Raw genomic sequence first — 14,744 nt, 5'->3', positions numbered from 1 at the left:
GCAAGATACATCTCACTCCATAAAAACAGCTTTATGACACGGGAAAAAGTAGGATTTTTTTCAGTATAATTGCCTGTCTTGTGTATTTGCAGCAGAAGAGTTCAAATGAGAGATTTTAAACGTTAAAACAATCCGTTTCCAATTTTCTTTTATTATTTACGATAATTGAACAGTCTTTCTTGATGTTCGTATTGCCACAACATTTCTGAAGCTGTACTTACTGCATCAGTTACCTCTGTATTATGGCTACAAAGGCTGTATGGAGCTGCACACAATAAAAACAAAATGAAAGCTGTAAAACACAGCTGTGTGGCTCTTAGCCTACCAAAGCCCAACTGTGGCGTTGAGGGAAGGAGTAAACTGGGGTTGGGCAATTCCAAATTTCATCTTTCTAAATGTTTCACAGTTTACATTTACATTAACCTGGTTCTTTGAGGGGCCTCACACTTTTTCATCTGGTTATTAGTTTTTATGGGACATGGAATACCCACGGCACTGCGATGCCTGTTTTTCAATGTCCTCACCATGTGTGGTACACTACAGTGGCACGCAGTTCGTTGTCCAGCCATGACACCCCTTCTCATCCACAGCATGAGTTGTTCTGAGCCTGTTTGAGGACTTTATACACATCACCAGGGTGAAGAAGTCTTATACTGCACATGCAAGAAGCCCGAGGCTGCTAAGCCCCAGGGCCACCACTGCCACAGTGACTGGGCAAGCAAGGCATGCCTCAAGCCTCCAACCCCTCAGAGCCAAGAGAACGACGGCCGGGCGCTGAGGCGCTGACCGCAGACTCACCGAGCCCGTGAGGGGAGGGCGGCAAGATGCCCCCGCCAAACGCGGCACCGGGGGACCCGCGCTGCCTGTGACGTCACCCGCCGCCTCGTGGGGGAGTCCCAGAGCGCTCCCCGCGCTCCCGCTGGGCGAGGATGATGGAGGAGAGGAGCGGAGAGCGCCTGCGCCCTGCGTCCCCGCGCCGCAGAGAGGGCGGGGCCTCCGCGGCGCGGGGAGAGCATAGAGCCGCGCATCGGCCGGTAGCGCAGAGTGCCTTCTGGGGGCGGAGCGAGGCGGCTCCAGGCCCGGCTCCCCTGTCAACACCGGCCAACATGGCGGCGCGGAGGCCTCGCTCCGCCGCAGGTCAGTGAGCTCCCCAAGGGCTCGGGCGCGTCCGCAGGGACGCGTCTCGTCCCGTCCCCTTACGGGAAAGGGGGATAGGAGGAGAGGGCAGCCCGGTCCCCTGCCGGTGCCGGCCCTCGGGGGCGGGGGAAGGATGGCCCGGGCTCTGCTCCTCCCCCTTACGTCCCTCCTGCGGCCGGTGGGGGAGGCCGCCTTTGGGTCGTCCCCGGCCGGGATCGAGTGGGTGTTGTATCGGTGCTGGTGGCCCCGTTTCCGTGTCACCCCGCTGGCCTCCTCAGACCCCTCCCGGACTTCACGGGAACCCCGCAGGGGATCCCGGAGGCTGCGGAACCTACGGGGTCCGCTGGGGAGCCTCGGAGTGGTGTCCGTGGCCTCTGTCAGCTCCTCGACTTATAACGTGCAGCTCTTTAGGGGTATTTGGTATGGCCTTGCCGTGTAACGCCGCTCTGCGCAGGCACAGCTTCGTGTGCTTGGAGAGTGTGCGTAATATTGGCCTCTAAGGAACGGGATCTTTTCCATCAGTTGAGAGTTATGTGAGTCACAGAATGGTTTGGATCATCCAGTTCCAAGCCGCCCAGCCATGGGCAGGGACGCTTTCCACTGGACCAGGTTGCTCAAAGCCCCATCCACCCTGGCCTTGAACACTGCCAGGAATGGGGCAGCCACAGCTTCTCTGGGCAGTCTGTTCCAGTGTCTCACCACCCTCATAGTGAAGAATTTCTTCTTAATATATAATATAAATCTTTTCCACACAACATGTTATACTTGAGTTTTGAGTTGAATAATATTAATTTACGGGCACCATTAGCTAATAGTCTATGACAGTGTTTTTATGTTCTCCATTTAAAGAAGTTAAAGTGTTTGCTGCCATTACCTCTAAGTTGGAATGAAAGAACACTCGGGAACAGCTTTTTAGCATTCTGGGACTTGCTTTTTATGTTCTAGTACTCAAGGATGCTTAGGTGCTGAAATAATTAATAAAATGTTTATGCCTACATTCTTACCTTATAATTGTAGGTAGTAATTTAATTTCTCTTCCTCTCTGGAGTGTCCCAGCATCATTGCCGAACTTGTATTCCACCTTATATATGTTTAACCAACATAGATTTTAATTCAAGCATACATATCCATAGAACTGTGATTTAATACGTTTTTCATTGAGAAATTTAAAACCATCTCTTCCATTTGATGTTTGAGTACACATGGTGTTTTGAATTTCTAATTTGAAGTTTTAGGATGCCTGTTTTGAAAGTGTTGACAGAATTGTGCTGCATATATGGAACTCAGTAGAAGTCCCAGCTTCATCTATTTCACTTATTATGGAAAAGGAACAGAACAGACCGTTTTTGGCTTATTAGTGTATGCTAAGTTTTGGCCCTCTGAAGAAAACACTAGGCCAGAAGTTTTCAGTGTCTCAAGCTTTAGGTCTAGCCAGAAGAGATGTGTGTACTTTCTCTTAAGTTAGGCATGTTTCATATTGCTAAAGATCATCAAAGCAGTTGTAGTAGGTCAGATGAAAGCCCTGCATTCTGTGCCTGAAGGCCATCAGCTGCAGGATAGAATCTTAGAATAGTTAGGGCTGGAAAGGACCTTAAGATCATCTAGTTCCAACCCCTCTGTCATAGTCAGGAACACCACACATTAAACCACGGATGAGCTAAGAAATGTAGGGTAAGCATGTACTGATACTTTCTCAGAATGTTTTCAGTGATTTTCAGCCTAGGACTTCATTAACTATGGCAGTTGCCTTTTGTGTCTGACAGCCCTTGCTGTACCTTTCCTTTGTTTTGTTTTTTTTTTCCCCTCTTTTAATATTTTCTGTTGTTATTTGGAGTCCATATCAGCTTTTTGTATCTACAGCATCCTGCAGTAAGCTGTTCCACAGGTTAACCAGGGCTTCTGGAGGGTTGGGGTTAAAGGAGAGGAGAGGAAGACTTCCTTTTCTTGACCTTGAACAGGCTACCTGGTAGTTTCATTGATACCTTTTAGCTCCTGTACTTGAACAGGGAGGAGATTCCTGTTCAATTTTTCACCTTTGACCACTTAATACCAAAACCAGTTCTGTTGATGTTTGGGGGCTTTACATAGTTTGTTAATTTACTCTGTAACGGAGAAAAATAACTTTCCTTTTTTTCTTTAGAACATGACAGTGATGACGATTCTTATGAAGTGTTGGATTTAACAGAGTATGCGCGGCGTCACCATTGGTGGAATCGTGTGTTTGGCCGGAATTCAGGACCGATTGTAGAAAAATACTCTGTAGCTACCCAGATTGTCATGGGCGGTGTGACTGGCTGGTAAGACAGCATCACTTTTCATAACTGTCCCAGACCTTTTACTGTGTTAGAAGATCATTTCCAAAGCTATTTGAAGCATATGTGTATTTATCATCTCTAATGGGATTTCCTTTATTATTGATCAAGATTATTCATGTGTGAACAATTTCTTAACTGGTTACTCTGACTCATCATTCTAAAATGTTTTTGTAGTATTGGTAAAATGCCAGTTATCTAAGGGAACACCTACCAGTTACTGCGAAAGGGATTTGGGGAAATGTCAGAGCTCTGAAAGTACAAGAAATAAATGGAAAATTACTGCATTTAGCTTTTATTTGTATGGAAAAGCTTATTTCCTTACTAGCATAGATTTGGAAACCTAGTTATGATATTATGGCTAAGATGTATTTTATAGGTAGAAAACTAAGGAAGAGGGAAAAAAGTGTGGGTGAATATAGTTTGTTTAAAGGCCCCATTTCATAGAGTTTTTTTTTCCTCTCTAAATTCAGCTGGAGCCATTTTGAACAAATTAGCAGTCTGCTGCTCTCATTTAACTGAAGAGAGATACCACAGTAGAGTTATGCTAAATAACTCATGGTGAAAGCCAGACAGTAAAGATGAGAACTTAAACTGGGAAATGTGGTCACAGCCTTAGTAGCTATGTCAAGGTATTTGTTATTTGTCAAAGGTATTTGAATGGTACTGGTCTATTCTAGCACTCTTAAAAAATAAGTTTGGTGAAAAGCAGCATTATGGGAGCATGGTGACTTTTAGAACAGAATTATGCAAGATTTGGAAGATGAAACTAAAAATTAAATTTTCATGGCCAGGCTCAATGCAGCTTTGAGGCACGTAGGCTTAGCTTTCAGGCTGATTTTTTTTCTTTTTTTTTTTTAAATTTGCTTCTGTTGCATTAAAATTATTTTTTAAGTTAGATGTGTATACATAAACTCTGAAGCTTCTAGAAAATCCATAAAAACTGGCTTATTGAAGAATCTGGAAACTCTGTATTTCAGCATCTGTAGATACATATACCTCTGTATGTATTCATGTATATAAATATGAATTCACTATGCATATGTAGGGGGGGGAATATTCCCCCCTTTGTGTGGGCTGGTGTGGGGCATGGGTCAGATGCTAGCAGAGTTGTCTATAGAAGTCATGGAACCATCATCCTTGAAAACGTCCATCACTTTCCCAAGTTCAATCAGGAATCCTGATCAATCTGATTTAGTTTGGAGGTTGGACTTTGCAGCTGGCCCAGTTTTGGGAAGGCAGCTGGATTAGATGACCTCCAGAGGTCCTTTCCTGCCCAAACTATTCCATGGTATTGATGTCTGTGCTGTTTTCTATTTGATGTGGAAGTGTTCGGAGACTGCGACCAAGATAATTAATTTTCTTCTTGCCTTGATTCATTAAAAATAGACTAAGGCCATGTCCCAGTAGAGAGTCCCCGCTGATTTTAACTCTTGTGGAAGGGTTGTAACTTCTTTTTACCTAAGATAGTTAAGTTATGGATTGTGTAGTTAATATAAATGACAGTATAAAATATTTACCTTTCATTTGGAAACAGTTACAGTGACACTTTTATATTATTACGCTGTGCTTTAATAACACACTATGTTTAGTAGGAGCATATAGCTTCTGTGTAAAGTCAACGTCCGGAGATCTCAAGCTAACTTTAAAGGGGCCATAAGACAGCCCTGAAGTAGCAACCATTACTGACATTGTCTTGCGTTAGACGTTATTAATTAAAAATTATTTTTATTAAATGTTCTGATTTTAAAATTCAGAGATGTGAAATGATATATTTGCTTTGTTAAATATCAAAATAGTAATAGTCGTTGGTAATACTGGAGTATGGCATTGTTCAGCAGACAACTTTATTGGACTCGTTGTTTTGTTTGTTTTCTGTTTTGTTCTCCTAAGGTGTGCGGGATTTTTGTTCCAGAAAGTTGGAAAGCTTGCAGCAACTGCAGTAGGTGGTGGCTTTCTTCTGCTTCAAGTATGTAGCTTTTCATACTTTGTAAGTTGGCAAATATTATTTACTAAACAATAGGAAAAACACAACTGTTGGGCAAAATCTAATTAGGTAGGCATCTTATCTCCTTTATCTTTTTAGTCTTATCAGTCAAAAACTTCTATTTCAGCTGGAATATTGTTTACAAACAAGACATTTGTGAAAAATCAGTGGTAAATCAGAACCTACACTATTCTGTAAAATAGTTTGCAGTAAGCCAAAAGAAACATCTGTGCAGAAACTGAGATGCTGTGTGTGATTCAGTATTGCCAGATTAGAGAGACTGCCTGTAAACCTATGGGAGATAAGTAATTTAAGCTGTGTTTATTTTAAATAGATATGAGAATTTTATTGGTGCTTTAGAAGGAGTAGATTTTTTTTGCAGTTGCTTGGAAGGCTTGCTCGGGTCCTGTTTTGAAGCACTGTTTTTCTCTTTTCTCCCCATGCTGTATTTACTAGTTATATGTGTTGAGCCTCTGAAGGTTTGCTGATTTCTGATAGCTTCATTGCATTCCTCTGTTCAATTACGTTTCAAGTCCAAAACTCTTTAATGATGTTATCTGGCATGACCATTTGCATTTTTCATCAGATGCTGTGGTTAGGGCAGGACGTATTTCCAAAAAGGCTGCAAATTAGATGACAAAACTTTAAGTGAAGGAGAATTTCATATATCCTTCTGTAAGAGGTCAAGTAATTCTTAATGGCTTTTACTGGTGTTTTTAATACCTTAATACCTGTAAGCCTGTCATTTTTACTCAGATCATTCTAGAGGAAATAAACTGGTGCCTGCTTAGGTTCAATAACACAGTTTTTTTGAGACAGGATGTTAAAAGATACATATTAATTCTTTCCAACATCACCCTGGAGGATTTCTGAAAGGCATATCCCACTTTTAGTTGCTCCTTTGATTGTAATGGCTCTTGCAGTCAACCATTGATCAGGAAGTCTTGGGGATTACCTCTGATTGCTGCTGTACAATGCACTTAGGTGTCACAGGTGTTTGAAGAACTCTTACTTCCTTCATGATGGTGTTTTCTACTGGTTTGTTTTTTTAAAACCACATGCTAAACATATAACTGAACTGGAACGTTCTATGTGAGAATGTATGCTCTTGGAACCATTTGGTTTAAGTTGCTTTAAATAACTATAAAGTGTATTTTATTTTGAATTGCACAAAAGCAAGCATCAACAACAACGTAAAAAGTCAAGGAAAAATAGTCTTGATATGAAGTTTTGTAGTATTAGCATTAATTCTACTTCACCATTGTGCGCTGATGACCTTTTTGAATCTCCTGGAAATCACTGGTTATTTGGCTTGTACCTAAACATATGGATGAATTTTACAAGAGTGTTGAATCTGAAATGGTTTAGACTTACCCAGATAAAAATTTTTGGCAAAATATGCTATGCCAGCAAATGAATCATTGTTATGGAGAACTCTGGACTTTTTTAGCTTATGATGTGTATTTCTGGGTCATGAGGGAAGAAGTAAATCTTTATATATATAGTTAATATAATACACACACACACACATATATATATATATATATGCAGTGGATCTTGAAGTACTCGTCATCCTTTTCATCTAGCTGACTTGAAGATCTGAATCACTGTTACCATTTTGTAAGCCACTGGTCTTAATTATTTTCATGACAATTCTTATGTAAATACAACTGAAGAGCTTAGGGAACAGAGGCCTGGCATCCAGGGATAGCAGGCAGCATGTTATCTGCAGGAGCATTCTTTAGTACTTCTGACTACAGGAAACTAGAAGGCTAAAACTGAGGCCTATAAAAAAAGAAAATTGCTTAAAACACATTATTTGTGCAATATTTTCACTTGTTGAGCTGTAAAGTTTGGGGAGCTTTCTTGTACACAAAATAGATATGCCATGTGTTTGAGTGCCTGATTTCTTGGTCGATCTCATTTACAGTGTATCTGAAAAGGAATATTATCCAAGAGGAAAAATGAGCTGCATATTTTGATTGAGTTGTCTATATCTTAATTAAGTAAGATCAGATTCTGTTGGAAAGGAATGAAGTAAATGCCTTGGTCTTTCTTTTTGATTCAAAACGTTTTGCATTCTAAAGCTGAGTCATAAATTCTGTAGTGTAATTACATTTCTGTAGTCTCTAATTTTTTCATTTAAAGATCACACATTGTGATTTTAATTTCCCTATGAATAAATGTTCCGCGTTTTCCCTGAGTGGGCAGAGGAGTGTTTCAGCACATGACTAGAAAGTTTTTTATCTGTAAATTTCTCTGAAGTTGCAGATTCCATTTCAACTGGTGATGGCAATACTGACATTGTAATTAGGCGCTAAAACAAGAAGAACTACAGAAGGGAAGATTCTTAGCTACAGCCTGTTCAGTGAAACATTTCAGTTCTCAAAATTAAAAAAAAGAAAGGACATTTTTTTCTTCAATATGTGATGACTTCATCTCAAGAAATATAGTAGGAAACTGAAAGCAATGCATTTTTGGAGTGTCAGTTTGTACAAAAAAGGGAAAAAGATTTTTTTCCAATTTTGTAAGTGGTATAAAGTTTTTCAGTTTTAATACAGATGAAATGAAAACTAGTCTGAGGAACAGAAAAAAATGACATTACAAATTTGCATAGTTCTTAAAAATTAAGATTAGTTATCACATCTTTGAGCTGGGTATTTTGTCATCTTATTTGATTGGTTAACTGTCTTTTTTTTTTAATTGAAATAGATGTAGCTCTTCAAACGTGTTGGTGTAAGACCCAGTAGCCATGCACTACATTGAGGAAATTGTAATTAATTTCTCACAACAAGTGATGGATTTTCCTTATATAACTTTTACTTCATAGAGCACAGTTTGGTGAAATCCCAAAGAGTAAGGAAGTATGAGCTCATATGGTTCTGCTATAATGAATTAGCTAGAAACAATTAATGAGTGCCTGTTCTCCCTGTGGTTTTAAGCTTCTTTATTTTTAATAATGGTTTCATTGCTGTTTGTTCTGCAGTCAACATACAAATTGCAGGTTTTCTCTTTGTGTGTTGACTGTTACTTACCCATAAATTAATATTTTTACTTGGTTATTTCTGCTTTCATGAAATATTTTGCCTCATGCCATTAATATGCCATTGATGAATTCAGTTCTTCTGTAAATTATTTTCTAATTTATGAAAAGTAAAAGTAAATCTTTGGGGGAGAAAAAAAAACCAAACCACCCCCCCACTTCCCCCCCCCCCCCCCCCCAAAAAAAAAAGAAACAAAATAAACTCTTGAGACATCCTTAGCTATGTTTTGTATGGGTGTTCATTGATACCATGCTACGATGATGATGTGGCATCTCAGTCAAGTGGGGAGAGCACAACGTGCTTCTGAGGGTAGGGAGCTCCTAAGAAAGAGTTGTACTCAGTTTTGCATTGAATATCCCATTTGACAGTTGATGTGTGCATACTTTGAGGGAACATTTAATGCAATGGCAGAGCAAATGGTAGTTGGAAAGTTAGCCTTCTATTTCTGGCAGGTTTTGACATGAAATGGAGGGGCATGGGTTTTCTGCCTTTGGAGTAGTATGTCAGCAGATTATGACAGAAGATACAGCCTCTACCATTTAACTCTGTCCTGGATTCAGCAGTAGCAGTCATTTTTCTCCTTCTTAGTAGCTGGTGCAGTGCTGTGTTTTTGACTTTCAGCCTGGGAACAATGTTGATAACGCCAATGTTTTTAGTTGTTGCTAAGTAATGATTACTCCAATCAAGGACTTTCTCAGTCTCATGCTCTGCCAGGGAAGAGGGGTAGCTGGGAGGAAAAAGAGTCAGGACACCTGACCCAAACTAGCAAAACAGGTATTCCATACCACAGCACGTCATGCCCAGTATATAAACTGTTACCTGGAAAGGCCTAGATCGCTGCTTGGGTCGGGCTGCTTATCGGTCAGCGGGTGGTGAGTGGTTGTATTCTCTTCCCTTGTTATTTCCCTTATCAATGTTGTTATTGGTGGTAGCAGTAGTGATTTGTGTTATACCTCAGTTACTGAACTGTTCTTATCTCAACCTGTGGGAGTTACATTCTTTTGATTCTCCTCCCCATCTCTCCAGGAGCAGGGAGAATGAGCCAGCAGCTGTGTGGTTCTGAGTTACTGGCTGGGCTTAAACCACGATACTCTTACAAAAAGCGTTGTATTATTTCTCGGTCCCTCTTTTATCTTTGTATATTTACATAGAAACTTGTCAGATCAGTTCTGGAAACTGGTTGAGTGTGATGGGAATTGCTACCTGTCTAAATAACAGAAAATACCTTAAAAGCATACATGGCTTCTGTGTGCTGTGTAAGCAGTTGAGCGCAGGGAGCTCACACATACCTTTGGGTTTGTTGGGCTATTTGATATTGAAAGATTTTGTCTTTGACAAATTTAAAAGCCTTTTGTCCCATCTTGCCATATAAATTTTTACTCTTGAACATTTGTTACTCATTACTCTTAATGTTTCACAGTTACAAAGTACCCCCAAAATGAGGTCTTCCCTTTTAGATTCTTTGTGTTCTTTGATTTGTGTAGAGAAAGATGTACATATTTCTAGTATTCCTGTATTGATGTTTTTTTTTTTTTAGGAGCTTTGTTTTGAATTCAGCCAAAATCTGTGTGACACTTGTTTCATTTTAGTTTTTTTCAGGATCATGAAATTCTAATTTGTGGTGAAATACATTGCTTAAGTATTTTGGCTGTTTGTAAAATAAGATAGATAGTCTACTTCCAGTTATTTGGTAGAAAAAACTATTTGAAAGTCAAAATTCAGTGCCTGTAAGCAATGTGAAACATTCCTTTTTATGCCAAACCTAATAAATTGCATAATCAAATATATCTTATGTTTATATGTTAGTAAATATATTATTATTTCTATTATCAAATATTGTTATTTATATATTATTAAATATATAGATAAATATTTAAAGTTCCACAGAAGTTCATTATGTGTGACTTGTATTTACTAGTTGTACCATTTGCATAGAACTCTGTGACATAAGTTTCACGTGAATTTGCCAAACGTGACCTGAAGGAGGACCTGAGACATCTCGCGCTTCATAAACAGTGTTTTGTATAACGGTCATTTATCTGTAGTTAGTGGTCTATATCTGTTTGTCCTAGTAGTTAAAATAAGCAGTAATCTTTGAATTTATTTTTCCCCTCTTTTTTTTTTTCCAATTAATGAGTGTTTAGCTGTTCTCTAAAGCATGCATAATTGCCTAATTTTGATACTTTTCTTAAGGTATGTTTTTATTTAAACATGCATTTCTTCTGTAACTTGGGTTAAGGAAATTGGTGGAACTGTCAGTGTTAGTCAAGTACAGAACATCTATCTTTGTTCCCAGATCAAATCTTCATAAGAGAAACAAGGCAAAGGGGATGATGGTTAATGTACTAAAAGTGTCATAGATGTTGTTTAAGCATTTGGGGAGTTTGAGTGTGAATTGGCATAAAATATCCCTCAAAAGTTATCCATTTTGCGGATGTTACAGAACTTGTTCACAGGCCGTGCTTTTTTTCCTACTTGCTGGCTTTGTTTTGTAGAAAGTGTGAGATTTCTCTTGGATCAAACACTTTTTTTTGCTGGACAGTTTAAATGATGTAGGATAAAGTAGTACAGTTTTCAGTATTTCTTAGATGAGTCTGATTAGCCCCAGATAGCTGGTCACAAGTAAGAATTCCACAGTTCTGAAAGAAGCCAAAACGAAACAGTTCTTTCATTGTTGTCCTGAGAAAGCACCTTTCTTACAATTAAAGTTACAGTAAATGCTGAAGGAAAAACATTGTTAGTTAAAGTTTTTATAACTGGCAACAAGAGAGTCTAGTGAACTTTGCCATTGCTTGTTCTAATTTGAACTGTTGTTACTGTGGAAAATATTACTGTTTGAAGCAGAGTACCTGCTGTAATTGGAGCAATATTTAAAAAACCTTTGTAGACACTAAGATACTGTATTTTGACTCATTAAATGCTAACTAGAATTGTACTAAATACCCTTTATTTTTCTAGATTGCTAGTCATAGTGGATACGTACAAGTTGACTGGAAGAGAGTTGAAAAAGATGTAAACAAAGCAAAAAAGCAGTTAAAAAAGCGTGCAAATAAGGCAGCACCTGAAATCAATACTCTAATTGAAGAGGTGAGTCTGAGGTGAAAACCTGTTTTCTACCAGCCAGTTTTTCTTACCTTCTGCTAGAGGTGGTGATTAATTGAAATTGCAGGTGCAAAACTGGAAGGCAACAGAGATGGTCTGGCTTTATACTTTATTAAAAGTTAACTTAGTTTTCTGTTTTGTTCTTACTTAAAAATGACACAAAGCCCTCAAAGTGTTTCTACAGATGATGCAGCTTAGGGACTGCCGTTGGCTTTGCTATTTAGTCCCTCTGGAGTCTGGGCTAGTAAGAAAGCCAGTAAAATCATGACATGGTAAAAAGTTGAGGGTGTTGTGGCTAAAACATGGCAGCTACAAAGACAAAAAACACATCATCTTAGACTGCTGATAACAGAATTACTTGATTGGAAAAGACTGACTGTTCTTTCTGGAGTAAAGCTCTAACTACTTTGTAAGTAGAGTTGTGGTTTTTAATCTCATTTTTGTACAGTTCAAAGAATATCTGTCTTCAGAATCTGTCAGTTACATACCATGTTGAAAAGATAGCTTCTGATACTGATCAGTGTCACTGGGGCTATTTCATTCTGTCATTTGAAGACTTTAATCATTTTATCTTTTTCTGTCTTTTTTAAAAAGTGTGCTTAGCCTGTTTTATCTTATTTTCACATTTTGTACAAGTATTCCAAGTTTCTTTCTCAGTAACTGTAAATCCTGACTTAGAATATGCTACAGACAATGTAACAGGAGCCATGCTAGCACACTGTAATTAGGAGTTCCAACATCTCAGGTTTAAACTGTATGGAGTTACATGCAGGTTGGTAAAACTTACTGTGAATTTTAATGTGAATGTGTAGTAGAAGTTCAAGAAAGGTGGGGTTTTTTGCTGCTTCTATACCCTAAATAGCTTAACTGGTCCTTCTCCATCACCCTGCAGAAATGGGTGGGACAGGATGGAAATATTTTATTTTTCCCTGACCTCACATTGTATTACTTTCTTCTAGTTGCATATTATTAGCCAATCCAAAGTGTTTGCAGTGGAGGATATATGAAATACCACGTTTGATGTAATGTGTTATATTCTGTGCTGTTATTTCATGACATATTTTACACAAATGTTGTCATACATAAGTGTGCTTCATAGGATTATGTTGTTAGGAAGCTGGCTTATAATGGAGTGAGGTGTGTTTCTTTTCCAATAATCTAGTCTTCCAAAAAAGACTAGATTAAAATGAAGTCACGATTAAAATGGCAGTCATGGTGGTGCTCATGCTTTTTTGCCAAGGGAGTTTGCAAAGCATCTCTCTTGTTTTAATCAAAACAAGGGTGGTATTGGCATGAAATTGCTATGACAATTCCTCTGTATTTTGACTTTCAAAACGCTAGCTATATATTATATGTATTGTTAAAGATGGATGATTGCATGATTGATCATTCCATTGCTGCCAACAGTCGCCACCAAGCTTTGTGTGTTTTTAAACATACTGTTTCCCTAACCCTAAGCCTTTCCCCCCAGTCCCTCCCCAATTTCAGTATTTTAATTAACTTGGTTCTTTACAAATATTATCTTTCTTTTCAGTCAACAGAATTTATCAAACAGAACATTGTGGTGTCCAGTGGGTTTGTTGGAGGCTTTTTGTTGGGCCTGGCGTCGTAAGGACCTGAATAGTCTCTTCCGGGTGGCATCCATGTCAGTGAAGACCAGTTGTGGTGACATGCTCTCTTAAAGCAGAGGGGTTCACTGGGCCTTCCAGAGCAAGATGAGTGGACTGTCTAGACAACGTGGAAGCTTTTACATTTCAGGCTTTTGCCTCTTGAAGCTTGGCAAAACTAGGATTTGCTGAAAAACTCTGCAGTGTGCTCATTAAACCATTTCTGGGCAAAACTGGTTCATCTTCATCATGACTCTTTTTGTCTATGACCTTTCAAGATCTAGCATTTTTTAAAATGTTATTCTTGAAATATAGATATGCAGCCATACTGTAAGAAAGAAAGCTCCATTTCTATGTTTTGGTTAATAATTGTTTATTTTTAAAGTATTTTTCTTCATGCTGTAGAAGATAATATCAATGACTACATAATATATATGATATTGTAGTTTCAGCCTCATGGCTGTCCTTGTTCTTTAGAAATCACTGCAATAATCTATCAATCTGTAATACCTTTTTACAGAGTATTAAATAACAGAGGATCATGAGCTTATTAAAGGTGAAAATTAACTTTGACTCTGGCCTTTGTGTACATAGGAAATAAGAAAGTCTCGTGTTTATACACTGCAGGCATCTGGTAAGCATATTTGCAAATATAACTGATATTTGTGTGCTAAGCAAATGTGTATATGTTATTTTTCCTAGATGCATAGACACACACTGATTCATTGATGAAACTGTAGTACACAGATAACTGTTGCAGTCAGTAAACAACAGAGACTGTTTCAGACCTCAGTCGGTGAGGTGAAGAGGTGAGGCTTCTGCCCAAGCACTTTGCAACAGCCGGGACTCTAGGGCTTCACAGGGTGAGCATACCCAGTGCCTTGAATGAACTGAGGGCTGCTCTGGGAGTCTGTAGTAGCTGGAAATGATCCTCACTTTCACATTCACCTCTGTTGTCACTGTGTTCTCCACAACTAGATGTAATGTTTGGGGGTTCTTTGCAGTTGTCAGTTAATTTGACTTTCACTGTCTAAGGTGTAAGCTGTGGAAAAACAAGGGTACAGGCTGGCTTCAGTTAGCTTATTGGAAGAGTGACTGTTTCTTTGGAAGTATGGGAAAGCAAATGGGACTTTACCTGCTCAGTGTTTTTGCTGCCTCCACCTTTGGATCAAAGCAGGAAGTGGATTCTGAAGGAGATGGGAAGCATAACTGTGGATGGACTGAAAAATTTATTCTCGAGTAGTTTTTCTAGGTGGTTTTAGTAATTTGTTACTAGGTTATTCTAAAGAATTTGGAATTCCACACAAATGCTTAATTCCTTTTTCTGTTTTTAACTTGTGAACCTTTTAGTCATTTAGTCTCTACCCAAGAAGGACTGTTTGCCCAGCTTTCTCCAATTTTATCCATTAACCAGTAGGTTAATGTGAAATGGAGTCTCTCTCATGCAGGCTCTGTGGGTTTATGTTCGCGTATCTGAGCAGCGATAGTGATTCATTAGCATCAAATGGATGGATGGATGTGAACTTTGGATGTACGGGACATGAGACAAACATCC

The 14,744-nt window shown here is 39.0% G+C and overlaps 1 protein-coding gene across 1 annotated transcript; it reads left to right on the top strand.

Moving 5' to 3' along the window:
- Positions 1-938: 938 nt before the first annotated feature.
- Positions 939-13,762, top strand: FUNDC1 (FUN14 domain containing 1). Its single transcript, XM_062624849.1, has 5 exons — positions 939-1,137; positions 3,278-3,434; positions 5,343-5,418; positions 11,439-11,567; positions 13,117-13,762. The coding sequence occupies exons 1-5, from the start codon at positions 1,107-1,109 to the stop codon at positions 13,192-13,194; spliced, it is 471 nt and encodes a 156-aa protein (XP_062480833.1). The 5' UTR covers positions 939-1,106; the 3' UTR covers positions 13,195-13,762.
- The last annotated feature ends 982 nt before the right edge of the window (positions 13,763-14,744 follow it).

Source organism: Pezoporus occidentalis, unplaced genomic scaffold, assembly GCF_034315485.1.
Source record: "Pezoporus occidentalis ecotype Australia unplaced genomic scaffold, CSIRO_AGI_Poc_V1 ctg272, whole genome shotgun sequence".
Classification (NCBI taxonomy): domain Eukaryota; kingdom Metazoa; phylum Chordata; class Aves; order Psittaciformes; family Psittacidae; genus Pezoporus; species Pezoporus occidentalis.
This window is presented reverse-complemented; position numbering and strand designations above follow the sequence as displayed.

What these genes read in the sequence shown, in the direction of transcription:
- FUNDC1 (XM_062624849.1), top strand. Translation starts at nt 1,107, where the DNA reads ATGGCGGCGCGGAGGCCTCGCTCCGCCGCAG. An exon ending in ATGGGCGGTGTGACTGGCTG is followed by an intron (nt 3,435 to 5,342) that starts GTAAGACAGCAT and finishes TGTTCTCCTAAG; the next exon opens with GTGTGCGGGATTTTTGTTCC. An exon ending in GTGGCTTTCTTCTGCTTCAA is followed by an intron (nt 5,419 to 11,438) that starts GTATGTAGCTTT and finishes TTATTTTTCTAG; the next exon opens with ATTGCTAGTCATAGTGGATA.